Here is a 27,770-nt window from a genome sequence, read left to right on the forward strand (position 1 = left end):
TCTGCAGCAAATGTCCAACTAAGCATAGATATAGTTCTTGGAAAATGCTTTCGAAGCTTGAAGTTCTGAAACAAAGATGAAAATTTTGACTTTTTGCTGTCTTGTATCATTGATTTCAACATCAGGTAAAGTATTACTGATCCAAGTTCTCTTTTAGTATTTGTGTAATGACAAAATGTCGGCGGATAATACAAGTGTTTGGAGAGTTTTCGCTTCCGTTGCAGTTAACACCTGCAAGTAAAAACAGAAATTGCTGGAAATACTAAGCAGGCAGCATCTGTGGAGAGAAAAGCAACGTTATTGTTTTAGGTTGACCTTCCATTAGAGCTGGAAAAAGTTTGTGATGTAACAGGTTTAAATCAAGTACAGACGCAGGAAGTGGAAGAGGAGAGGAACAAAAGAGTAAATCTCTGACAGTGTGGAAGGCAGGAGTGATTAAGTGACTAAAGGAACGATGGTGCCATGCAAAATAAAATGGTATTGGGACAGGAAAAGAAATAAATGGGTCTGGAGAAGGTGTAAATGGGAATAGCAGAATTGGTTGCAGTCCAAAAAATGGGGTCAAAAGTCATGACCTGAAATTGTTCAAATTCAATGTTGATATCAGAAGGCTGTAACGTGCCCAATCAAAGGATTGAGATGACGTTCCTCAAGCTTACATTGAGCTTCATCTGAACAATATCCGAGGCTGGGGCCAAAGAGGTCAGAGTGGGAGTGAGGCACAGCATTCCATTCACAGACAATCAACAGCATGGGGTCTTTGACTCAAAAGAGGTGTTCCACAAAGCAGTCATCCAATGTGTTTTGCCACATCTTTGTAAAGAAGACCGCATCATTATTAGCAAATATAGTATAATAAATTGAAAGATGTGGAAGTAAATTGCTGTTTCATTTGGAAAGAGAATTTAAGGCCAAGACATTGGGAAGGGAGGAAGTTAAAAGGCAGGTGGTGCATCAACTGCACTTGCAACAGAAGATGTTGTGGGAAGGGGAGGGGTGTTGGGGGTGCTTGTGAAGTGGACTGGCGTCTCACAGATAGACCGGACCCTTTGCAATGCTGAAAGGAGTGGGGAGGGGAAGATGTGTATGTGGTCGTATCAGACTGAAGATGGCAGAAATGAGGTAAGATGATCCATTGAATGTGGAGGCAGGAGGATTGGAATGTAAGAACAAAGGAATCCTGTTGTGGTTCTGGCTGGGAAGGCAGAAAATGAGAACAGAAGCGTAGGAAATGGAATGGACACCTTGGTTGTGGAAAATGGAAGGCCTATTGAAGCACTGGGATAGAAGATGGCATCATCAGAATAGATGCCACAGATACAGAGAAACTGGGAGAATGGAATAGAAAGTCAGGTGGAGGAAGCGTAGTTCGTTTCTCTGCTAACTCTGTTTCTTTCTCCACAGATGCTGCCTGACCTGCTGAGTACTTCCAGCTTTTTCTGTTTTTATATCAAATTTCCAGCTTCTGCAGTGTTTTACTTTGGTATTAACATCTACAAGTGTAAGGATAATCAGTTTATTGGCGAAGTCCACTTGCTACTGCGTGGAGAAAGCACAAATCAACTGCAGTAAACTATAGGACATTACTTTGTAGCGTGTGGTGGTGTTTATTGAAAATTAGCATCACAGCTAGGCCTGATCCCATTCCCGCTAGATTCCAGACAAGGCCATTCCGAATAGGGATTGCTGGATCACATCTAAACGTCATACACTGAAATACAGCATCAGCAGAATTTTAATAGATATGGTTACTAAACCATTGACTATGTGTAATTATTTAAGTATATTCATGATTTGTAAGCTTACTGTTTCTATGAGCCTTGCAGAAATTTACCATGATGTATCATTAATTTCATATTGAAAATAACAACACTTCTGCTATTTAGTCAGCTAACTAATCAGGTCATGAATATGCTGGATGTTTTTTCAGCAGACTTATGTCTTTTCTGCTCAATGTCCTTTCTAAACAATCTAACTGTTTAAAAAATTTAAAATCTCTACAAAGCTGGGAAATTATTAATTAAAACTGTATGTGTTTGGTGGGTTTTAACTGGTGTCTTATCAGCTGCCCATTGCCAGGGTAAACTATGCCTAGCTGGCTGATGAGCCATTTTGAGTTTGAAGCTGCATTCGCACACCAACGTAATCGTCACAAATAAACTCAGTTTTTGATTTTTTTCTTTCCACGCAATGAAATAAGCAATCTCCAATAACTTTAGATTGCTGTTTAGGGATAACAATATATATTCGTCTGGAAATAATTCGAGATCCATTCAGTCCAGGTCTGTTACTGCAGTGTGGTTGTGATATTGTTTAAATGCTTCCAGGTTGTTTTGGTTTAAGGTGCTTGCAAAAGAACATTCAGCAGGGTGTAATTAAGCGAGAATGGAGGCTTTATCAAAAAGGAATGCCATCAGAAAACAGCAGGAGAGGCAAAAGAAGGTTGGGGAAAATGGGAGAGAGAGAATTTTGAGGCACAGGCAGTAGTTGGAGGCAGATTATAGATTAGCACTTGCAATAAAAGTGCAATTAGGAAGAAATAAGGGGAGCAAATATAGCTAGAAATACATCCGTGAGCAGCCTGAAGAGTTGCTATGGGCGAGTAAAAGTACTATGGACACAAAACGTGTCGAAAGTAAAATTCAATATAATGTGAATTTCATTTTATACTTTCCAAGTTCTTGGAAATTCTAAACAGGTTCTGGTCAGTTTGTCAATACATTTATTTGATCACAAAGACATAAGGAATAATAGCAAAAGTAAATGTTTAGCAAACAAAATTATGGCCCACATCAGAATCTTTAGGAAATAAAAGTGTATCAAATTACATTTTCTATGTAAAATAAAATCAAAGGTCTTGCATCTACATATTGTTTCTCTGTTCAATTGCTCAAAACATAACTGAAATTTTATCTGGATTTTGAAACCTGTGAGAACGTGAAATGGAAGCATTAACACAGCATGGCATGGCATTCACAGTGAGTTTATTTGAGAGCAGTTTGATACTGTTACAGCCTTTGCTTCATTTGAAATTGTTTACTTTTTAATTGAGTTACAGTGGGCTGAGTTTCAAAATAATCAGATTAATGAGTAACATTTGGGCTGCACTGCTTACCACACCTTACCTGAATTATTCTACTATTGCTCTAAATTTGCATTGCAATGCTGATTCAGCACAATGCTCCAATTTGGCTATGTCCGAAGCCTGTGGTCTGCAGGCCTGATGCCTGCAGCTCATGGCCTGATGCCCATTGATGTTGAACATTTGATTTCTCTAACTGGTAGAATCAGCTGGTGGATCCATGGAAATTTGGAAAAAAATTTAGGCAGCGCTATGAAATCTTTTTTACAGCAGGAGAATTGTAACATTTCGAGAATATTGATTATTTGGCCTAAGGATATTGAGCAGTTTTTGATTATATTTTATAGTAATTATGGTTTTATTTAGTATGAAATGTACCTTTAAGAGTAATACTTGTTAGGCAACATCACATGATCACTAGTAACCAATAGGAGAGTAACGCAGGCTACTTCAGCAATCAGTGTAGTGTTAGAGTTGGAGTTGACAGCACACGTATAGTTGCTGCTGAGTATTTTGTAAATAAACTTAAAGTTTCCACCAAAGACATGTCTGCAGATCAACTCTATCACTAATTGTACAACTCGGCCACTCTACAACAAACTGGCGATGAGGATAAAACAGGATTGAGCAGAAGAAATCAAGTTAGAACTAAATCAGCACTGTACCTCACCCAGTGATTGTAAGTAGCAAGCTCCATTAGAACTGCAGAAGTTATCTTCTCTCAAAATGCCACAATTTGGCAGAATTGATCCTTTTGAACCAGCCACAGATCATTGGTCTCAATACATGGAACGCCTCATGTTCTTTTTTCAAGCGAACAAGATTACGGAGGAAGAGAAGAGGTGATCCTCTTGAGTGCTTGTGGGGGCAAAACCTACAGCTTGATTTGAAGTTTGACAGTGTCCAGTGCCCCAGGTTCGAAGAATTTTGATGAATTGGTTAACCTTGTGAAGGGTCACTTTCAACCCAAGCCCTCAGTCATGATGCATAGGTTCAGGTTTAATTTGCGAAATAGAGCCCTGGGTGAGACGATTGCTTGCTGTGTGGCAAATTTGAAGCAGTTAACAGAACATTGTGAGTTCAGTGCGACTCTGAATGACATGCCTAGAGATCGTTTAGCGTGTGGAGTGAAAGAAGGCTCTATTCAGAAAAGATTATTGTCTGAAGTGGATCTGGATTTCAAGAAGGAGCTAGAGATAGTGCTGGCCATAGAAAGTGCAGTAAGAGATTCAAAAGCAATACAGGGGTGTGCAAAATGGTGCTGTCCTCCACATCAGGTGGGAAACCAAAGCCGAAAGTGGTGCAAAAAAGCAAGACTCTGCCGAGAAGCGGGAAACAGCCCCTGCTAGCTGAAGAATAAAGAAAAATAATTTAACAGCGAAATCGAAGAACAGTTTTAATAGAGGTGGAAAGAATCAGTCTTTTAATGATTGGCAGTTCCAAAAAATCAAATGCTACAATTGTCATAGAAATGGACATATGATGAGGATGGGAACACCACCACCTGGAAGTTCCCCTCCAAGTCACTCACCATCCTGACTTGGAAATATATCACTGTTCCTTCACTGTCACTGGGTCAAATCCTGGAACTCCCTTCCTAATAGCACTATGGGTGTATCTACACCACATGGATTGCAGCGGTTCAAAAAGGCAGCTCACCATTACCTTCTCAAGGGCAATTAGGGATGGGCAATAAATGCTGGCCCAGCCAGCGAAGCCCACATCCCATGAATGAATAAAAAAAAAAATGAGACAATGCAAGGAATGATTAAAGCAGGCTTCGCTTACTGCAACAGTTTGAGTCAATGTGGTTTGTTAAAATGTTCCAGTGACCATTCACACACAGTGATTTGCTGGAATAGTAACATTTATTGAGCCCAGCAAGGTGGAAAGAGTTTAGTTCTAAGTGGAGCTGGCACTTAAGTGGACAGTAGCAGTTTGATTTAGCAGCACAACTGGTGAATCCTCGATATAGCGAGGACCAGAGGTTAGGTTTTAGGCTGCTCAAATAGTTGGATTATAGACAGTCTGCAGAAACTTGGAGTAGAAAAGCCAGAGGGAGAATTTTCTATTGCTAAGGTTGGAGATAATTAGCTTCAGAGATTTGTGTGTATGTAAAATGAGTTTAGCCCAGTAACAGAGGTAATGTCGCATGCCAAAGTAAACTGTTTGCAACTTTGTTCTCCTATTTGTCCCCAAACTGAGCTACTGACCTCATATCCTCTTCACAAGATAAACCACATGCTTCTACCTCCACAACATTTAAAAAAAAAAATTATTTCATGGGATGTGGGCTTTGCTGGCTAAGCCAACATTTATTGCCCATCCCTAAATGCCCTTGAGAAGGTGGTAATGAGCTGTCTTCTTGAACCAATGCAGTCCATGTGGTGCAAGTGCACCCACAGTGCTGTTAGGAAGGGAGTTCCAGGATTTTGACCCAGCAACAGTGAAGGAATGGTGATATATTTCCAAGTTAGGATGGTGAGTGGCTTGGAGGGAAACTTGCAGGTGATGGTGTTTCCATGCATCTGCTACCCTTGTCCTTTCAGGTGGTAGCGGTCATGGGTTTGAGTTACTGTTTGAAGGAGCCTTGGTGAGATGCTGTAGGTCCAACCTTTATCCAAAACTCAACCAGTCGACCACTGGGACCCCTGTCTTGACTTTTGTCATCTCTAGATTCGACTAATGATCTGGGGATCTGACCTCATCAACCACCATCCATAAGCTTCATCTCATTTGAAACGCTGTTGTCCTTACCTTAACTTGCACCAAGTCCTTTTTATCTGGCAGCTTTGTCCTTGCTGACCTACTTTAGTCCGTGGTCACCCAATATCTCAAATTTAAAACTGTTCTCTTTTTCTTTAAACCTTCACGACCTTGTCACCCTATATTTTTGTAACCTGCTCCAGCCTAACAAACCTCCAACTCGAGCCTCTTGTGCATCCCACTCCTCTTGCCCCACTATTGACCACTGTGCCCTCAGTTGACTGGACCTCTCTGCCTTCCTACCTCATTTAAGACCTTCCTTATATCTCACCTTTTTGACCAAGATTTTGGCACTACCTCCCTCCTTTGGCTCAGCATCATTTTTCATTTCGTTATACTTCTATGAAGTGCCTAAGGCCATTTTACAATCTTAAAGGTGCTATATCAGTACAAATTGTTCTTGTTTAATCTTCTTCATAAAATCATAGAAATTTATGGCACAGAATTAGAGGGCACAGATTTGAGGTAATTGGCAAAAGAAGCAATGGCGACAGGAGGAAACACTTTTTCGTTTATAGAGTGACTGGATCTGGAACGCAGTGCCTGAGAGTTGGTGGAGGCTTGTTCAATCAAGGAATTCAAGAGGGAATGGATTATTATCTGAAAATGAAGCATGTGCGGGACTACATGGAGAAGGTGGGGCAGTAGCACTCGGTGAGTTGCTCCTTCGAAGAGCCAGCACAGGCACGACAGGCTGAATAGCCTTTTGTTCTGTACCCATTCTGCGATTCTGTGAACTTGTGTCAATACAGCTCCTATCCCATTAACTTCCTTGAGAAAGAGGTCAAATTCATTGTATTCTTTTCACTTTCACTGGTATAAAGATGAAATTCTCAAGAAAGAGCTATGATCAGTTTGCAATCATTAACTCCTTTTTACCACACATGCTGATCAGCTCTGGCCTCAGAAGGTCTTCCTGCAAAAGTCCTACATATTCCGTAATAATTGCTTTAAATTAAGCATGGTACACATATATAAGTTGCTTTTTTTAAACTTTAAAGAAATGTGCAAATGTGTCTTTTAGACAAAACAATACAATATTATTTTAGTAGTATATCTTATTGGATGTTTTCATAACTTTTTAATCTTTTTTTGAAGACTCAATAGGTCTGGAGATATTTCAAAGCCCACTGAAAGTATTATTAAATGAAGATGTTCATCTGAAGTGCAAGGCAACTGGCTATGTTGGTGCCACCATTGACCCCAAAACGGTAGGAGTCGAATGGATCTTTGAGGGACAAACAAAAGTGTATTCTTTCTTTGGAGGTGAACATAACTCAAGTCGACCTGGAGCATCCATTTCTGATAGTGCTTTACTGAAGGGAGATGCTTCACTTTACCTTCCGAAAGTACAGTTAGCAGATGAAGGAAAATACACGTGCAATATGTTCATAACTCCTGAAAATGCAGAACAGACTTCAGCAATGCAGGTGTCAGGTAAGGATCACAAAGAAAACACGTGTAATTTTTTTTTGTTAAATGACATCAAAAAATCTGTAAGTCTATAAGTAATGATTATTTCCTCAGAGTCACTCCCGCTGTGCCCCAAAACTTTGCCAAAAGCATGGCAAAAAGCTTATTTATGCATATATTTCTTCTCCACTTCCTGTGAAGTTACACGGCATTGCAGGAGTCTTGCCTGTCAGGGTCCTGGACTGATTAACCCCATTATGTGTGTGGAGTAGTGGGAGGGTCACAAAATTTAAGTATGCCCAGCTTGCGTCTTCATCGCATTGGAGATATCTCAGGTGCCCACATTCGGCCTAAGGCTGCATGCTGACACATTGTTATGTAGATCTGTGTTCAAGCAATTGCTCCCTCAGCATTGTCCATTAGCTTCCTTTTAAGAAGCAATTGAAAAAAAAACTCACTTACATTTCTGAGGGCTTGAACACTCAATCCACAGATAGGACTCACAAACTCCATTCAGCATATTGAGTTCCCTCCTTTTATGGTGTGCATAGGCTGCTCAATTTGCCCTGACCTGCTATTGGGAAAAGGAAGTCGAAATGATCAACTTTGGGGGTTCCCAGATGAGGTTAGGACCCTGTGTCTTTGATTTCAAAATATATGCCTGAGAAAAGACTAAGACAAACATTTAGGATTCCAATTCATGAAGTTCCACTTCAAACCAAAAGCTGTTTTGCTTGTTGGAAATTCTATGACTTGGTGGCATCACAAATTGCATTGAAACTTGAAAGGCTCCATGTGAAAATATGGAAAGGGAAGGAAGGCATTGGGTTCAAATCTTACGTTACTACAAAGCCAGAAAATCTAAACCTTATCTGTACAGTATGATTTTGCCAACATGCTGCTGTTGTGTTATTAACCTATGCAACCTATACCTAAATTTACATTTGCTTTCTGCACAGCTCGACCAAACGTTAGCTTGTCTACACAATCCATTACCATTCTGAGTGGTTCAGAGGGTTCTGTGAGATGTGACGTCACTGGGTTTTATCCTCAGCAGTTGGACTTCAGCTGGGTCAAAATATCAAAGTCGAGAACAGAAAATGTTCCATTAGAAAGCTATACAAAACATTTTGCCAACAATAATGACAAAACATTTAATGTTTCCAGTCAACTGATGATTCGACCAACAGTGAAAGATGATGGTGACAAGTACAGATGTGTAGTGAAACATTCAACATTTCCTGATGGTTTCACCGTAGAATCTGTACTGACTGTAACAGGTGAGTTCTACCATGAAAGAAATGTGAGTGTGAGAGGAGGGTGGAAGGAAGGCGAGGAGGAGGAGGTGTGAGTGAGAGAAGGCAAGGGGAGGAGGATGGCTAAGGTGGACGCATGAGAGGAAATGGAAATTAGGGATTGGGAAAGAGAGAATAACTGGTAGTGCATTAATCCCTTAATATTTTAATAATTAATTAAAAACACTAGATGGTAATATGTGCATTAACCAACAAGGAGGGGAGAATGGAAGTGTGGCAGTAAATTAAAATGACAGATGAGTGGAAGGTGCATTCATGCACTCAGGGTGATGCTTGTGGTTTTTTTAAATTCATGGCCAGTAGGTGTTGTTTAGTGACTGTCCTGAATTGCCCTTGAGAAGGGCACCCTCTTGAACCGCTGTAGTCCATCCGGTGCAGCTACACTCACAGTGCTCTTAGATAGGGAGCTCTAAGACTTTGTGACAGTGAAGGGATGATGATATATTTCCAAGTCAGGATGGTGTGTGACTTGGAGAGGAGTTTGCAGATGGTAGTGTTTCCATGTGTCTGTTGTCTCTGTTCTAATGGTAGAGGTCACAGTCTGGGAGGTGTTGCTGAAGAAACATTGGCGAGATGCTGCAGTGCATCTTCTGGATGGCACACACTCCTGCCATTGTGCATCAGTGGTAGAGGGAGTGAAGGTTTCAGGTGGTGGGTGGGGTGCCAATCAAGTGGGCTGTTTTGTCCTGGATGGGGTTGAGCTTTTTGAGTGTTGTTGGAGCTGCACTCATCCAGGAAAGTGGAACTATTCCATCACACTCCTGGCTTGTGCCTTTTACAAGGATTTGGGATGTCAGGAGGTGAGTTACTTGGCACAGAATGGTGATGGTTAGATTCTCTCTTGTTGGAGCTGGTTATTGCCTGGCAGTTGTGTGGCACAATTGTTACTTGCCACTTATCAGCCCAAGCCTTAAGGTTGTCCAGGTCTTGCTTCATGCTGACATGGACTGCTTCATTATCAGAGGAGTTATGAATGGAGTTGAATCTTATATAGTCATTGGCGCTTTTTTTTCTGATCTTATAATGGAGGGAAGGTCATTGATGAAGCAGCTGAAGATGGTTGGGCATAGGGCACTGCCTGCAGGAACTCCTGCATCGATGTCATGGGGCTGATATGATTTTCCTCCAACAACCACAACCGCCTTCCTTTCTGCCAGTGAAGAGTTTACCCTCGATTCTCATTGACTTCAATTTTTTGAGGGCTCCTTGATGCCACAAGCACAGTCAAATGCTGCCTTCATGTCATAGGCAGGTCATCTTTCATCTTAATTCTGGAATTTACCTCTTTTGTCCATGCTTGGACCAATGCTGTCATGAGGTCAGGAGCTAAATGATCGTAGTGGAACCCAAACTGAGCATCAATGAGTGGGCTATTTATAAGTAAGTATCTCCGGTTTGCACAGTCGACAGCTCCTTCCATTATTTTTCTGATGATTGAGAGTAGACTGATGGGAAGCTAATTGGCTTGATTCGATACGTTCTTTATGTAGGCAGGACATACTGGGCAATTTTGCATATTATCAGGTAGATGCTGGTGTTGTGGCTGTATTGGAACAGTTTGGCTAAATGGGTTGGTTAGTTCTGGAGGGCAAATCTTCAGCACTACAGGAAGGATGTTGTTGGAACCCGCAACCTTTGTTGTGTCCAGGGCGCTCAGCCTCTTCTTCATATCACAAGGAGTGAATCGGATTAACTGAAAACTGGTATCTGTGATGATGGGGGAGGAAGCCAAGATGGATCATCCACTTAGCACTTCTGGTTGAAAATGGTTGCAATGCTTCAGCCTTGTCTTTTGCAATAAGGTGCTTTGCTCATCCATCATTGAGAATGGGGATGGTCATGGCACTCCTTATCCCATTAGTATTTGTCCACCACCATTTGCAACTAGTTGTGGAAAGACTGCAGGGCATTGAACTGGCCTGTTGGTTGTGGAATCACTTAGTTCTGCTGTTTCCATTGTTTAGCATGCTTGCAATCTTGTGTTGTAGCTTCCCCTTGTTGTTACCTCATTTTTAGGTATGCCTGATCTCCTACATTCCTCATTGACAATAATGGTAGAGTGAGGGGTGTATGTGAGTTTCCAGATAGTGGATGAATACAATGCTGTTGCAATTGATGGGCAAAACAGAGATGTTCCACAAGGTAGTCCCCAATGTGTGTTTGGCCTCCCCAGTGTAAAGACTACATTGTGAACAGCAAACACACAATCTGAAATTGAAAGAAGTCAACCATTTTTAAATCAATTACCGATTCCACAGGCATTTTAAAGTAATTATAGGGAAGAATTTTCCCCCCGTCAGAGACATTTGTGCGCGGGTGGGCGGGAGCGAGCACAGGTGCTGATCGGGTGCATGCCGCCATTTTACTTGGGCGGGTCAATTAAGGCCCGTCCAGCGTGACGCACACCCGGAAGCGCTCTGCGCTCCCTGTGTGGGCGCGGTGGGGGGGGTGGTATTCCCTGAGTCGGGGCCTCTGTTCTTTCGCACATGCGCATGAAAGAGTGCAGCAATCTCCCTGAGGCACAGAGGTGCCTCAGAGAGATTAGTTGAGCTTCTGGAAAATTTAATAAAGTTGAAAAAAAATTTAAACACATGTCCCCTCATGTGAAACTGTCGCATGAGCTAGGATATGTCCATTACTTTTTTCAAACACTTTTATTAAATTAATAAACCCTTCATGAAACCTCATCCTGCCCGTGGATGAGGTTTCGTGAAAAATGCGAAGGCCGCCTGGGCTGTTCGCCTGCCCCCAGCCCTACGTTTGGACGGGCAACATTCTTAACAGCATTAATTACTTTGTTAATGGCCTTAATGGGCCTTTGACAGTTCGGTGGGTGGGCAGCCAACGCGGCTGCGCGCCCGCCGAACTGACAATCTAAATGACGCGCGGTGATGTCGGGACGCACTCCCAATGTCCCGTGCGTCATTTTACTCATTGGCGAGCAGGCCCCGCCCCTGCTCACCGACGGGAGAATACTGCTCATAAATTTTCCCCTAAACAATTTCTAACACTTTTAAGACAATTACAAATTTTCCAGACATTTTAATAATTAGAAATTTTCCTTACTGTTACTGCTTCCAGGTCAAAGGCCATCACACAATTTAATATCTAGCCTTACTGTTCCTGCAGATTACATTGAAGATTGTATCATTAGACTTAGCAAATGCAATACATTACAAAAAGACTTAACATAACCTTAAAAGCAGTGGGGTTAATTGTCGTTTGCTATCACTCCTGGCTATGATGGAAAATGAGGTGACCAGCAATTGAAAATTGACCACCAGATGCCCACCCAATGCAATTGTACGTGGGCTTTGAAATGAGCAAAACCAGAGGAAGCTTACGTAAACACTGAGCTGGGGCGATTGTAAGACCCCAATGAAATTTTCAGATACCAATGGGCTGGTCTTTCCACTTATCTTAATTCATCAAGCTGTTGAGATCCCACTGCATCCCGCAGTAGATCCCATGATTTCTTGTATGATCCTAGGGATTTTATCTCCTTGTCAAGTTTATCTACTTCTGTAAGGGGGCTATTTAAACACTCCCTTTGTAACTTAAAAAACACAATTTTTTTTCGAGATAATTCAGATTTCTGGCACTAAGGGATCATCCTATAGCTCTTCTTTGTGCTGACTCCATGATGGTGATAGTGTGATCTGATCAGAGCACTGTAAAGTTTCATTATTACTTACTTAAATTTGTGTTCTGCTGTTTTGGCTGTGTAATTCAACACATATGGCCTTTGTTGATTTCTGCTCTGCATTTGCTGGTCTTGTTCAGTATTGAGTCCGCTCAGACCCCTTGCTCTCTTTTGGTTTCATTCTTAACTATTTCAACATTATTCAATTTTTTTTTTATTCATCACGGGATGTGGGCTTCGCTGGCTAGGCCAGCATTTATTACATATCCCTATTTGCCCTTGAGAAGGTGGTGGTGCACCACTGTAGTCCATGTAGTGTAGGTACAGCCACAGTGCTGTTAGGAAAGGAGTTCCAGGATTTTGGCCCAGCGACAGTGAAGGAACGGCAATATATTTCCAAGTCAGGATGGTGAGTGACTTGGAGGGGAACTTCCAGGTGGTGGTGTTCCCATGTATCTGCTGCCCATGTCCTTTTAGATGGTACTGGTCGTGGGTTTGGGAGGTGCTGTCTAAAGAGCCTTGATGTGTTCCTGCAGTGCATCTTGTAGATGGTACACACTGCTGCTACTGTTCGTCAGTGGTGGAGGGACATTTATGTTTATTTTTCCTTCCTATACGTAGCATGTTAACTGATTATTAGGTTAATATGGTATGGAAAATCCTCAGGTTTGCTCCTAATGATCAATTCCATCATTTTACACACAATTAAAGTGAGATTGATGGGCCTGCAGTTACCTGTTATTGTTTTGTCACTCTTTTTTGTTAGTGGTGCCATATTATTCTGTTTCAATCTTCTGGCAGCTTCTGTAATTTCATGGACTGTTTCATGATATTTATTATTGTCTCACAAATCTGCTGAGATAAACATCATCTTTTCCTTTTGACTTATTTGCTTTAAGCACTTTTAACATTTCTAAGACTTTCATCTCACTTATACCTAAGTAACTAATTTTATTTGGAGTATCTTTCTTTGGTGAATGCACATTGCTCATGTCTTCCTTTGTGAATACTTGAAGGAAGGAATCATTTGCAGTATTTACACTTTATTTTTAGTCTTTATTCTAATCGTTTTCTAAGCTCTCGCTATCGTTCTGAGGAACTGAGTGTTAACACCAAATCTGCATGAACGCTCCGTTAAACATCACGGATCATTATCAGTTCTCCTTATGCTTTGAATAATTTAAGTACCTATTTGTTTTTATATTCTTAGACTTTACAGCACCCAGGAATCATTCACTTGTAATTTCAGCTATAATCTGTGTTACGGGATTACTATGTATATACACTTGGCTGTGGAATTTACGTTTGGAGAAGGCAGTCAAAAGGTAAGACACTTTTTAATCTTATAAATAAGTGAAATAACCTGTTATTAGTTTTTTCTTTAGTTCATTCTTAGGCAATGGGAGCTGCTATCAAGGCAATCATTTATTGCCCATCCCTCGATACCCTGTAAAGATGCTGATGAAGCTTCATCTTGAACCCCTGAAGTCTGTCTGATGATGGTACTCCCACTATGCTCTTAGTTAGGGTGCTCTAGACTTTTTGGCTGATGACGATGAAGCAACAGAATAATATCCAATTAAATTATAATGATTTGTGATTTGAGAGCAGAACATGGAGGTGCAAATTTGTGGGTTTGGACAGTGCTGTCGAAGAAACCTTTGCGAGTTACTGCAGTTCATCCTGTAGATAGCAAAGAATGCAGTCACTGTGTACTGCTGGTGGAGTGAGTGAATCTTTAATCATTGGCGTAGCCACAATGATTCAGGGACAGTCTCTGTAGTTGCATGAATTCTTTCAAAAGCTCAATCCTCCAGTTATATTTGAAGGATCCATACATTTGGCATTTGAGCCTATTTCTCTTTTCATCACAGCCTGCTTTGTTTCAACAATGTGGTTTTAAATTCTTCAACATTATTTGACAAAAGACACATATGTTAGTTTTTAACTATAATTAAAGCCAAGCTTGTTTGAATTGCATTTTCCTCAGGGTTGCTTAGCAGCTTTTCAATCAGATGCCCCCAATTTCCACAATTAAAAATTTAATTGCTAAAACTCAGATGCTCTCAATTTCTACAATTAAAAATGTAATTGAAAAACTAGAAGTTATACTCTAAATCATATAAATTATGAACTGGGTATTTGCAACAAAGTTATTAGGTTTAACATTTAACTCTTCATTATATTATGCAATGTTTAATTTCTCATGCTCCTGACATTTACATTCCATCTAGGTCATAATCAAGATGATGAAGAAAAGCAATTATTTCTGCCCAGTAAGTCAGCTGACCATAAAACTGTGCCACACCTACCAGAAACTGGAACAAGTAAGCCATTAGCCATTTGTACCAGAATTTTTTTTTTCATTTTTCTATCTAGATCCCAAGCTGCATATCATTCAGGCTTTAGATTTGAAGTTTCCATTCTCCAAGTTCAACGACATAAGCGCAACCAAATTAAGTAGACTCAAGTTAGCCAATTGTTCGTGCTGCCAAACATATTTAATGTCAGTGTTATATTTGAGAAAAAGAGCAAAGTGAAATTCCCACCTCACTGAATTGGAATCTTAACACTGACTATTCTAAGAATGCAACAGATGGCTCTTATTTTGTGCTTTCTGATACATTATACGGGTGTGAATTTTAATTTTGACTTCAGGTCTTACAACAGTATCAGGATTTTATCAATCCCTGATTTGGACCAAATCTTATGTATCTGTTCCATGCACGACAATCAACAAACCTACGAAATCCTGATGAACAGCTTCAAAAAATGGAAGAAGATCATGGCAGACATTTCTTGTTTAAAAATCACAGACGGTTGTGGCACAGCCTCTTGTTACATTTGATTATTAAAGTGTTTATATTCCTGTTAAGGTGTAACACAATGCTAGGATTTTATCGGCACGCCGTGGGTCCCAACCTCGGCACAAAATGTGTGTCCCGAGCCCATGTTGGTGGGCAGCAGGACAGCAGAGGCTATTTTACAGCCTCAGAGTTGCTGGCTCAATCACAATCACCATTAGAGGTAGCCACTGCTGAGGCTGCAAGAGGAAAGAAAGGGTGACTCCATGTTGAACTGCCCTCACAGTTAAGTAGCCACTTTTATTTCTATGCCATGGCCAGGTGGGCAAGCCCCCCCGGTGGTTGAACGGGGGTAACTTCCTCAGTGGCAGCTTCAGAGTGGCAGGGTGGCCATTTGCACTGGTGGGCTACTCTGTGGGCCATGGAGTGGCCAGACACAAAGGCCCCGCCCCCTTCCCCCACCCACAGGAAACCGCTGGGAGGCCACCTCAATACTCCTGCATCATTCCCAGGTCAGAGGCACCTATTCCCCTTTACCTTGGTTTGTCCTATAATTCATCTCCTCCCAGTTCTTCTACCCAATCCTCCACTATCTACCCCCTTTCATGCTAGCATTGCCTACCCAGGATCCCAGGATTCATGCTCAGCAGTCTACCCAAGTTCATGCTATCATTACCTACGCCAATTCATGCTAGCACCTTCGATCTACTTTTTTTTCTCTTTTCCTCACTCAGTTCATATCAGTACTCCCTTCAACCCCAAACTCTCCTCTTTCTTTAACCTAGTTCAGTTTATGTTTCTTCTTTACTTGACTCCTTCCTCTTAACTGAAGCTGCTTCCACTCTGGGTAATGTAATTCTGTTGCATGATGTTAATGAAAGAAAGAAAATGTTAATGAAAACAAGGAGAATTCATACTCTCAGCAGGCAGTACATTCCATCCCCTTGTACAGCAGCAGTGTCAAGTGGGAAATGTGAGGCACTGAGCCCAGACCCAAACTGCTTTCCAAACTTGGGCCTGACTCCAAAACGCTTTGTGCACAGAATGTGGAGAGTCAGCATGCATGCTGTTTTCCACCTGTCTGTGACGCAGTGGCCTAAATGTTTCTCAGAGAAACATTGGCCGGGATTTTCCAGCCCCGCTGTGGCGGTACCCACTGCAGGGGAGGCGATGGGCCAGCCAAAGCTCCACTGGCTTTTGACGGGACTGGAAGATCCTGGCAACAATGCAAGAGCAACGCAAAGGGCTTAAGGAAACACTAATGGCCCTGTATTGGAGTTGCACAAATTTCATATTTCTGTATTTTACATAATTATTTCATTTTATAACCAAGTTGTGGAATTTCCTTCAGTGCTGTTCGAGTCTACTTGACTGGAATAAAATCAGAGCAATAAGAGAAATCAATAAGAATGAGAAACAATTTAGTATTCATCTGAAAGTATTTAATGCAGCATCGGTCTGAGAAATAATGAGACCTCTTCTTTGACAGAGTTGTGTCATCTTTTAATATTGGCCAATAGCATTATCATTGCTGTTTTTGCATTTCTACACAATGGCCTTTACATCATTCATAGGGTTTTTTTGCATTAATGAAGGATTACAGGCATCTTCTATAAAAGATGGAAGTTATTACTGAGAAAAGAAAGTAAGGTACCATCCTCTGTGTGACTTGGTGCCAATCAAATGCTCAGGTCCTATGCCAGGGAGGGTCTCTCACATGTATCCTTGCGACTTCTGGAGACCTGTGCCATTATTGCAGGTAGCACATCCCTGGCATTTGTACAGGATCTAACCTGCCTGTTTGGGATTTTGAGTTGCTCTTGTGTTTTGCTTCTGTTGCAGCAGCAGTGCAATATTTCAGAAGCTAAAATTCAGTTTGCTTGAATGGGCAGAGATTTTTAATTTCAGAAAGCCTCAACCTCAGCAACCTTAAAGAAGAAGCTGCTTTATTACGTCCAATGTTGATAGTTGAGGATATAAGAAGAACAGATGATAATGATGAGGCAGCACAAAAAAAACCCTGATACTCTCAGCACCGAGAAGGCAAAGGATAATGAAGATAATAAATTCGGTAAAATGCCTTGCGCTACAAATTCATCTGCGCTGTTAATCGGGTGCAGTGAATGCAATTTGTGACCTGCCCTTGAGGTTCTGTTGGAAATGGGCAACATTCAAATTTGGTGCTACCACTTTATTTCCATGATGGCAGCATAGTGCTGAGTGGTTTCCGCAGTGCCCCCTGCCTCTGTGGGCATGTGCCCTCCTTCAATCCCCTTCACCAACACCTTGGCACTAACTGCACTCTCAGGTGGAAAGGTCATGTCTTTTTGCAGCAGTAGAGTTTGGGCTGGCCCCCATATCCCTCAGTATCACTGTAGACTTGCCTCACACTGGGTAATGTGGCCACTCTTCCTTCTGACACAAAATCCTTCCAGCTCTCAGGGATTTGTTTAAACACATCCGCACTCACAGTAGCTTGTCTACAGCGATGTGCTACTGCAATCAGAGATATAGCCTGGTTTGCTATGCTCTCTGAGGACTGGACACAAATTGCATTCCCTGCACCTGATTAACAGCGCAGATGAATTTGCAGCTCAAGGCATTTTACTAAATTTATTATCTTCATTATCCTCTCTGCGTGGGGTATATGCGCCCCAATAAATCCCACAGGTTTTCCCTGTAACCTCCAGCAGTCGGCACGGAGGTATCCTACCTTTCTGCAGTTAAAACACAAGGATTCCTGATCTCGCTTTTCATCTCAGCACCATCCTTTCTGTCCTGAGGAGGGGCCCCAGCATTCTCAGCTGTCCCTTCTCTCCAATGGGTGCTCAGCTTTCTATTACTCTCCCCACCCGCCGACAATTAAGTGAGCAATTAAACCCATTAACGATGCAATTAATAGAGGTTTATGTGAGTGGATGGGCCATTCTCCCAGGCGACATTCACATTTTTGCTCAAACCTCGATCCAGGGTGGGATGAAATCTCCGTGGGGAAATAAAATTAAAAGAGACATCTGGGGACTAGTATTTTACGAGGTTTCTTTCAGGTGTCTGATTCTGCTACATGACATATATTTGCAGCATTTTTGTCAATTCCTTTATTCTGTGGAGATCTGCAGCTCCCTGGGCAGCTGTCTGTTTCAGGGAGCTCACGAGAAGTGCTCATCCACACCCTCAGTTAGGTTGGTGCCCACCCTCTTCCTGACCCCACCCTGGCAGCGCTGAGCATTTCTCAGTGCGCGTTTCATGCTGGTTGGCTATTAATGGGGAGGAGTTGGCGTAGTGGTATTGTCACTGGATGGTAATCCAGAGGCGCAGGGTAATGCTCCGGGTACCCGGGTTCGAATCCTGCTAAGACAGATGGTGGAATTTGAATACAGTAAAAATCTGGAATTATTAAGTCTAATATCAATTGTTGTAAAAGCCTGTTTGGTTCATGAATGCCCCTTTAGGGAAGGACATTACCTGGTCTGGCCCTACCCATGACTCCAGACCCACAGCAATAATGTGGTTGACTCTGAAATGTCTAACAAGCCACTCAGTCGTAACAAACTACTAAAAAGTCACAAGAAAGGAATGAAACCGGATGGACCACCCAGCATTGACCTAGGAATGGGAAATGCCAATGGCAATCTCAGCCCTGTCGACCCTACAAAGTCCTCCTTACTAACATTTGGTGGCTAATGCCGAAATTGGGAGAGCTGTCTCACAGACTAGTCAGGCACCAGCCTGACATAGTCATCTGCACGGAATCATACCTTACAGATAATGTCCCAGACACCACCATCACCATCCCTGGGTATGTCCTGTCCTAGGACAGGACCAGCAGAAGAGGTGGCACAATCCCAGACATTGGGGAGGGAGTTGCCTTGGGAATCCTCAACATCAACTCTGGGTCTCATGGTCTGGTCAAACATGGGTAAGGAAACCTCCTGCTGATTACCTGTTCCCTCAGCTGATGAAACAGTACTCCTCCATGTTAAACACCACTGCAGTTGGCAAGGGTACAGAATGCACTCTGGGTGAGGACTTCAATGTCCATCACCAAGAGTGGCTCGGTGACACCACAACTGGCCGAGTCCTAAATGACATAGCTGCGAAACTGGGTCTGTGGTGGGTGGTGAGGGAACCAACAAGTGGGAAAAAATATCTTGACCTCATCCTTACCAACCTGCCTGCTGCAGATGCATCTGTTCATGACAGCATCGGTAGGAGTGACCACCACAAAGTCATTGGGGAGACGACGTCCTGCCATTACATTGAGGACACCGTCCATCGTGTTGTGTGGCACTACCACTGTTCTAAATGGGATAGATTTGGAACGGATCTAGCAACTCAAGACTGGGCATCCATGAGGCACCGTGGGCCATCAGCAGCAACAGAATTGTACTCGAACACAGTGTGTAACTTCATAGCCCAGCATATCCCCCCACTCTACCATTACCATCAAGCCAGGGGATCAACCCTGGTTCAATGAGGAATGCAGGAATGCATAGCAGCACCAGGCATACCTGAAAATGAAGTGCCAATGTGGTGAAGCTATAACACAGGGCTACTTTAGTGCCAAGCAGCAGAGCGTTAGACAGGGCTAAGCGATCCCACAACCAACGGATCAGATCTAAGCTCTGCAGTCCTGCCACATCCAGTTGTGAATGGTGGTGGACAATTAAACAACGCACTGGAGGAGGAGGCTCCACAAATGTCTCCATCCTCAATGATGGAGGAGCCCAGAACATCAGTGCAAAAAATAAGGCTGAAGCATTTGCTACAATCTTCAGCCAGAAGAGCCGAGTGGATGATCCATCTCGGCCTCCTCCAGGAGGTCCCCAGCATCACAGATGCCAGTCTTCAGCCAATTCAATTCACTCCATGTGATATCAAGAAATATTTGAAGGCACTGGATATTGCAAAGGCTATGGGCCCTGACAACATTCTGGCAATTGTACAGAACTTGCCCCCCACCTAACCAAGCTATTCCAGCACAACTACAACACTGGCACCGATCTGGCTATGTGGAAAATTGCCCAGGTATGCCCTGTACACAAAAATCAGGACAAATCCAACCCAGCCAATTACCGCCCCATCAGTCTACCCTTGACTATCAGATAAGTAATGGAAGGGGTCATCAACAATGCTAGCAATAACTTGCTCACTGTTCCACCAGGGCCACTCAGCTCCTGACATTGTTGCAGCCTTAGTTCAAGTGAGGTGAGAGTAACTGGCCTTGACATCAAGGCAGCATTTGACAGGGTGTGGCATCAAGGAGCCCTAGCAAAGTTGGAGTCAATGGGAATCAGGGGGAAAACACTCTGCTGGTTGGAGTCATATCTTGCACAAAGGAAGATGGTTGTGGTTGTTGGAGGTCAGTCATCTCAGCTCCAGGACATCACTGCAGGAGTTCCTCAGGGCAGTGCTCTTGGCCCAATCATCTTCAGCTGCTTCATCAAGGACCTTCCTTCCATCATAAGGTCAGAAGCAGGGATGTTCGCTGATGATTGCACAATGTTCAGCACCATTCACGACTCCTCAGATACTGAAGCAGTTCATGTCCAAATGCAGGAAGACCTGGACAATCCATGATCCTTGATGTTCAATGGCATTACCGTCACTGAGTCCCCCACTACATCCATCCTGGGGGTTACCATTGACCAGAAACTGAACTGGACTAGCCATATAAATATTGTGGCTACAAGAGCAGGTCAGAGTCTAGGAATTGTGCGACAAGTAACTCACCTACTGACTCCCCAAAACCTGTCCACCATCTACAAGGCACAAGTCAGGAGTGTGATGTAATACTCCCCACTTACCTGGATGAGTGCAGCTCCCGCAACACTCAAGAAGCTTGACACCACCCAGGACAAAGCAGCCCACTTGATTGGCACCACATCCACAAACATTCACCCCCTCCACCACCGACGCACAGTAGCAGCAGTGTGTACCACCTACAATATGCACTGCAGGGATTCACCAAGGCTCCTTCGACAGCACCTTCTAAACCCACAACCACTACCATCTAGAAGGACACAGGCAGCAGATAGATGGGAACACCACCACCTGGAAGTTCCCCTCCAAGTCACTCAACACCCTGACTTGGAAACATATCGCTGTTCCTTCACTGTGGCTGGGCCAAAATCCTGGGACTCCCTCCCTAACAGCACTGTGGGTGTACCTCCACTACATGGACTGCTGCGGTTCAAGAAGGCAGCTTACCATCACCTTCACAAGAGCAACTCGGGATGGGCAATAATTGCTGGCCCAGCCAGTGAAGCCCACACCCCGTGAATGAATAAAAAAAATTGGCCAGCCAGCATAGAATCATGGTCAGGGGCCGATCGTGGCCGGAGGCTCATTCGTCATCCCTGTCCAGACTGGCCGATTGCTTGCGGCCGACGAATGAAAAATTCAGGCCCTTAAGTCTGAGTTAGTGGTGTCTTCAAGGGACACAGTGGAATGCCTGCTTCTCAGCTCAAGCTCTTTTAATGTAAAATCCTTTTCCTTCTCTCTGTCCTGAAATTCTCTCTTCTCTCCATCTCCTTTCCTGTCTCTATCTCTTTCTCTCTTTATCCCTTTCCTGAAATTCCAGTTCCAATTTCCATTGCTCCAATATAATCTCTTTGCCACTACTTTATCTGTTTCATCATCCTCAATTTCCACCAGTAGATGGTTGGCCACTCCTTTTAAAATTTTGGGGTTTCTGGCCTTTGGGCGAAATTCTAATTCCAAGTGCTTTTTAACTCTTCGAGGGACAGAACTTTTAAATTCTCAGAAGCAATATCCCTTCCGTCTAGAAAACTCCAGGCATCAAATGTGGACATTTTACACTTTAGTCGTGCAGACTCAAGAAAACCTTTTGCAGTTTTTAAAATTGGTTTTGAAGGAAAAATTTGCCTTCCCTGCTCTAATTCATTTGTTTTGTCTGTGGGAACAATTCCTACTACAAGCCCCCAGCTTTGTTGGGACCGGGTGAGGGGGAATGAGTGGCTCTCCCTTTTTTCAACCCCTTGGTTGGTCACAGCAAATGTTTGTTTAGATTTTTTCCCTGTGGATACCTCTTCCCAATCCAAATGTATTTACTTTTCTATAAGGAGCCAATCCAACCAGGTTTTCTTGAGTCAAAGAAAGAGTAAGTTTAATAGTTGCTAAAAACCCAAAGAAAAATAATAAAGATGTGACACACGCATCAAGAATAAGAAAGGTAAGGTTATCATTATAGTTCCTGCACTTGTATACAATGTGTTTACATGATCGCGCATTTTTCAATTCATGTAGAATCACAGCGAAACTCTTCAAATGATCAAAGCAATACTAAGAATCAGATGGAAGGTTCACAAGATGTCAATACAGATAAAGGTAAGCCAGGAACTGAAGGTGGGATCAAAGAAGAAAAAAATAAGTTTCACAAAGTTTTCATTAATTTGCTCACTGAACTTTGACACATGATACACTTATTGGCATCTTTCATTGACTTGCGTGATCATCATTCTGGAATCACTGTGATCAGTGTGGTGTAGGTACAGCCACAGATCTCTAATGGAGGGATCTTCAGGTTTTCAACCCAGTGACGATGAAGGAATGGGCACATATTCCCAAGTCAGGATTGTGTACATCGTGGAGAGGAAATTACTTGTGGTGGTTTTCCATTGCACTTGCAGCCTTCGTTCTTCTAGATGACAGTGGTTGTGTGTTTGGAAACTGCCCTTGAGGAAGCAGTATTTGATCGAATAAAAAGAAACATAATTTATTGATGATGTGGAACGTAGAAGAGTGTTCCAGTTGGCAAAAGGCGGGTGTGGGAGATGAAGGTCTAGGATCGACTGGGAGAGGAGTGGTGTCAGGGAGTGGTGAGGTTTGGAGGGTGGGGTTCGACGGTGTCGGTGGTTGGGAGGGGTGAACAAAGGTGTCGGGGTGGTGAGGTTGGGAGTGGGGGGAATGAAGGTGTCAGGGGGATGGGGGTTGAAGGGGTGGACGAAGGTGTTGGACGGGAGATTGGACGGGTAGAGGGAATACGGGGAGGAGGGGGAGAAGACGGTAACTGGGGAGGTAGGTGTAAGGAGGGGTGGAATTTGTAAGGGAAGGGATTCTGAGGGGGGAAGGAGTGTGGAGAGGTGAAGGAGCCCAGGGGGAGAAAGAAGTCCAGGGGGAGGAAGGAGTGCAGAGACAGAAAGGAGCCTAGGGGGAGGAAGGAGTCTGGGGGGTCAAGGAGTGCGGAGACGGAAAGGAGTCCAGGGGGAGGAAGGAGTGCGGAGATGGAAAGGAGTCCAGGGGGAGGAAGGAGTCCAGACGGGGAAGCAGTTCCAAGGTGGGAAGGAGCCTGGAGGGGGATGTCCAGGTGAATGTACAAGCGAGGGCTATGATGAGCCCATGACTGCCTCCTGGGGAGAGATCTGAGTGTGGGCATGGTACGAAGGAAAGGTGAGAATGACCGAGGCCAGAGTCAAGTGGGAGGGTGGGAGGGTGAGGGCTCGATGGTAGTGGTAGAAGGGACGGAGAGGATGGTTGGTGGGGGCTCAGATGCAGACTCAGACTCTGGGAAGGAGGAGGCCAGGGAGGTTATTGTGGATGGGGGTGGGAGTTTCAGGAAGGAAGGGAACCTGGACATCCCTGAAAGAAAAGGGTTGTGATTGGTGGGTCACGGACGGGAGGTGGAAGGTGAAGCCGGTGGGGTCGACAGTGATGGGGAAAGGAAATGGGTGACTGGGAGAGGGGAAAAGACAGGGGAGTGAAAGAAAAACTGTAGCACTACCATGCTGGCTAAAATAAGTGAAACAATAATCGTGATGGGCGAGATCAGGTTCTGCATGGGAGTGTGATCAGTGGGTGGGCGGGCGGAGATACAGGTCAGCTCAGATGGTTAACTGAAAATGAACCCTAGCAGGCAGCACTGGAAATGCTCAGGGGATTGAGATGAGTGTGATACGGGAAGGATCCGCTTACGTGGGAGAGTGCTTGCATGAGGCTCCGAAAGGCTCTGCCACACACACACACTTCTCCCTCCAGAATCACTCGTGGGCCAGCTGCATGCAGCTGAAATGCTGGTGGGTGGGGGGAATGCAGTGGGGGGATTCGTGCAACCTGTCAATGAAGCTGAAAGGCCTCTGTTGCTCCTCCTCCTGGCCCTGCTTCGATGATGCTGAAAGGAAGAACAAGGACAGTGGATCACTTAGTGTGGAGACAATGACAAAGTTCATCCCTGTCCCCCAGATCATTATGCGCTCATCATTCCATAGCCAATGGTCAAGCCATGTTGCAAAATTGAATCATTTAACATTCAGCAATGTTATGGCCATTGGGAGGACGATGCTGACCTCACTGTTGGGCATAAATACCTGGTCATGGCACCCCAGCCTCACTGACACCAGTGGACCTGGGTGCATGGTGCCTCTCAAGATCCAGGGCCTTCTGCTCGAAACGGCTTAGAATGGCGATCTGCGCCTGGCCACCGCCAGTCCTCATATGCTCGGCCACGTTCTGCGCATTCTTCTCCTGAAAATGAAAGACGAGCATTGATTTGTGCAAATTGCACATGGACTCTGTTCCTGCATGGCCCACCCCAACCAGAGTGGGACATATGAGGGCTCCAGACCCTCCTCACCCCACTGCTGCCAAGCACTCACACCAAGATGCTAGGCCTGCTCCCCACACCCCCACCACCCCGTTGGACACATGTTGCCGACATCACATTAGGCACCACACGGTATACCCTTCCATTGCAAGGAGGTGCAAACATGTGGAGTGCAGAGGGCAGCAGATGGCTCGTTGCCACACCACCTTGAAGCTCCCCTCCCAGTGTGTCATCACCCTGACTTGGACATGTCCTGGCGTTCTAACACAGCGCCTAGGTGCAGCTCCTCCAGGTTTTCCCCAAACTAGTCATGTGGGACTCCGTGTAACGCATGCTGCGGGGGCAAAACGCATCTCATCACCTTTTAAGGCTGGCCTCAGCATGGGCAGTATCTACTTATCTACTTGCCCACCCAGCAAAGGATACATGCCTTCAATCATTCAGTCACGACACTCACACTTGGGTGGGGGGGGGGGGGGGGGGGGGGGGGGTGGGGGGGTGGTGGCAGCAGGGGGTAAGCCGACCTACTGGGTTAAATGCCCGATGCCAACATGGTGCTCACCCTGCCAGAGCGCAACAAGTTATTGAAGCACTTGTGACACTGGATCCAGGTGCGCTGCACCACATTGCGGGAGCTCACCACCTCCACCACCTCCTCCCAGGCATGTTTTGTAATGTGGAAGGGCCTCCTCCTCCCATCCTGGGTGACCAGCACCTCTCACCGTGCTGCCACCTCCTCGAGGGGGGCAACAAGGCAGCCATCCAAAAAAGAGGGGCACACTGGCCCCCCGCCATACACTCCAGCCTGGCCTGCTCTACTGGCCTACCCTCCGGACTGGCCTGCTCACCAGAAGCCCTCTGCCATGGCCTTGCACTTGCTATTGTGAGCAGCCTAGAAAAGTTGAAGAGTCGAGAAATACAATAGGCGGGCCTTAATTGACCTGTCCGCATAACATGGCAGTGTCGAACTGATCGCGGAACCTGTCCCCGCCTCCGCATGCTCCCGATCCGCCCCCCCTGGCCAATGAAAATTCAGGCCAATGAGTTTACAATGGCGTGTATATTTTTGTTCATGTCGATTCACAAGGAAACTCTTCAAATGATAAAAGTGATACTAAGATTGAAATGGGAGAGGCTCAGAATGACAATAGAGAAAACCATAAGCAGAGAACCGAGGGTTGGGGCAATGAAGAAACAAGTAAGTCGCGCAAAGTTTTCATTTATTTGCCGATGGGATGTGGGTAATTTTGACAGATCGTACATTTATTGGCATCATTTATTGTCCTTGGGCTGTTGGTAATGTCAGTTCTGGAATTGCTGCAATCCGTGTGGTTTAGGTACACCCACAGAGCTCATCGGGAAGCAGTTCCTGGTTTTCAACCCAGTGCCCATGAAGGCTTTGCACATATTTCCAAGTCCAGATTTTGTAAGTCTTGGAGGGGAAGTTGCATGTGTTGGTGTGCCCCTGAACCTGCTGCCCTTCCTTATCAAGATCCCAATGGTTGTGTGCTTGGAAGATTCCCTTGTGGAAGCAGTATTTGACCAAATAAAAAGAAATATCAGATATTGTTCATGTGGAAAGTAGGGGAGTGTTCCAGTTAGCAAAAGCTCATTGATGATGCAGGCCAACAGTTTTCTTTTAGGATTGACACCCTGAACAAAATGGGAAGCAAAGATGAACAGAATAAACTTGTCTATTCTCGATTCCTTCTACCATGCTCTAAGTGACATGGTGCCACTTGAAGGTTCTCGGCCAAGCTCTGGGTGGATATCACTCATGCAGAATTGCAGCATCTGAAGGCCTGCCCCATTAGTGCAAATGGAGATTCCCTGTCCTTTGGAACCGACCAGGACTTTCTAATTTGACAAAGTTAGCATTCACATTTCTGTTTTCCTTCTGTCACATCATCAATACTGAACTTGAGGAGCAAAAATTCAGCTTGTTTAATTGGGTGGAGGTTCCTTTCTCAGAAAGGGTTGAAAATACTCCAGCTGAAATATCTTTCCTTTGCTTGGTGTTATGTTAATGACAGAGAACACATAATAAAGAAGGGATGGAGAGAAGGCAGCAGAAATAAGGCATGCTAGTGGGAGTACTGAGAAAGGAAATATACTAAGGGATTGCAATGAATGGTGGAGGCAATAGTTGTAATGAAATGGCTTATGTACTCTTTGAAATGGAAAAAATATGAATTATTTTTCACTAAAGCATCAAAAGTGCAAAGTGACTTCTCATATTCATGGAAGTATTAGCTCCATTATTCAGAAACCTGGTCTCTCAGTCAGGGGGAAATGTGGTGATGTTCCAGTCCAGGACTTGAGCAGATATCTTGTCTGAAACCAAAGCATTTCGGATGGATTGATGAATTCACACACTGGTCATAATATTTGATAAAATGAACAAAATAGAGAATTCAGAAATAGATCCATTTTTCAGCTTAGAACTTCACTGATGTATCGTTACATTGAAGTACATTCTTTGTACAATGATTTAAACCCAAGAAGATATGTTGCTAGTAGGTTCCTGGGCTGCATGTGAAACTATGTTGTACAATTTTACCAATAATATTTGAAACTAATTGATTGATGTATATTCAGGATAGCAAGAGAAGCCTACAAGGAATTATTATTCACTGTGAGATGCAATTACGCTTTATTCTGAAGGCCCTTAAAGCAGCACTTAGCTGAGAAATAATAATATCTGTCCTGAGATAAAGGCACATTAAGCTTAAATAAATACATAGGTATTCTTTTACGATTATTCAAATGCATTTTCACTGTAGTTTCAGCTCCTGTATGCAATGAGTTTATAATGGCGTGTATATTTTTGTTCATGCAGATTCACAGGGAAAGCTTTCAAATGATAAAAGTGATCCTAAGATAAAAACGGTAGAGGTTCATAATGACAATCCAGAAAACCGTAAACAGGGAACCGAAGGTGGGAACAATGAAGAAAAAAGTAAGTTGCACAAAGGTTTCATTTATTTGCCGATGGGATGTGGGTAATTTTGACAGATCGTACATTTATTGGCATCATTAATTACCCTTGGGATGTTGGTAATGTTGGGTCTGGAATCGCTGCAATCCATGTGGCTTAGGTACTTCCGCAGAGCTCTTAGAGTGGGAGTTCCCGGTTTTCAGCCCAGTGACCATGAAGGATTTGCACATATTTCCAAGTCCGGAT

The 27,770-nt window shown here is 43.8% G+C and overlaps 1 protein-coding gene across 1 annotated transcript; it reads left to right on the top strand.

Moving 5' to 3' along the window:
- Positions 1 to 27,543, top strand: LOC144684240 (natural cytotoxicity triggering receptor 3 ligand 1-like). The gene is made up of 7 exons (XM_078547878.1): positions 1 to 125; positions 6,947 to 7,285; positions 8,221 to 8,541; positions 13,440 to 13,545; positions 14,455 to 14,547; positions 22,294 to 22,374; positions 27,426 to 27,543. Exons 1-5 carry the CDS (start codon positions 77 to 79, stop codon positions 14,459 to 14,461), a joined length of 822 nt encoding a protein of 273 aa, XP_078404004.1. The 5' UTR covers positions 1 to 76; the 3' UTR covers positions 14,462 to 14,547; positions 22,294 to 22,374; positions 27,426 to 27,543.
- Positions 27,544 to 27,770: the final 227 nt, after the last annotated feature.

This window comes from Cetorhinus maximus, chromosome 9 (genome assembly GCF_964194155.1).
Source record: "Cetorhinus maximus chromosome 9, sCetMax3.hap1.1, whole genome shotgun sequence".
NCBI classification, from domain to species: domain Eukaryota; kingdom Metazoa; phylum Chordata; class Chondrichthyes; order Lamniformes; family Cetorhinidae; genus Cetorhinus; species Cetorhinus maximus.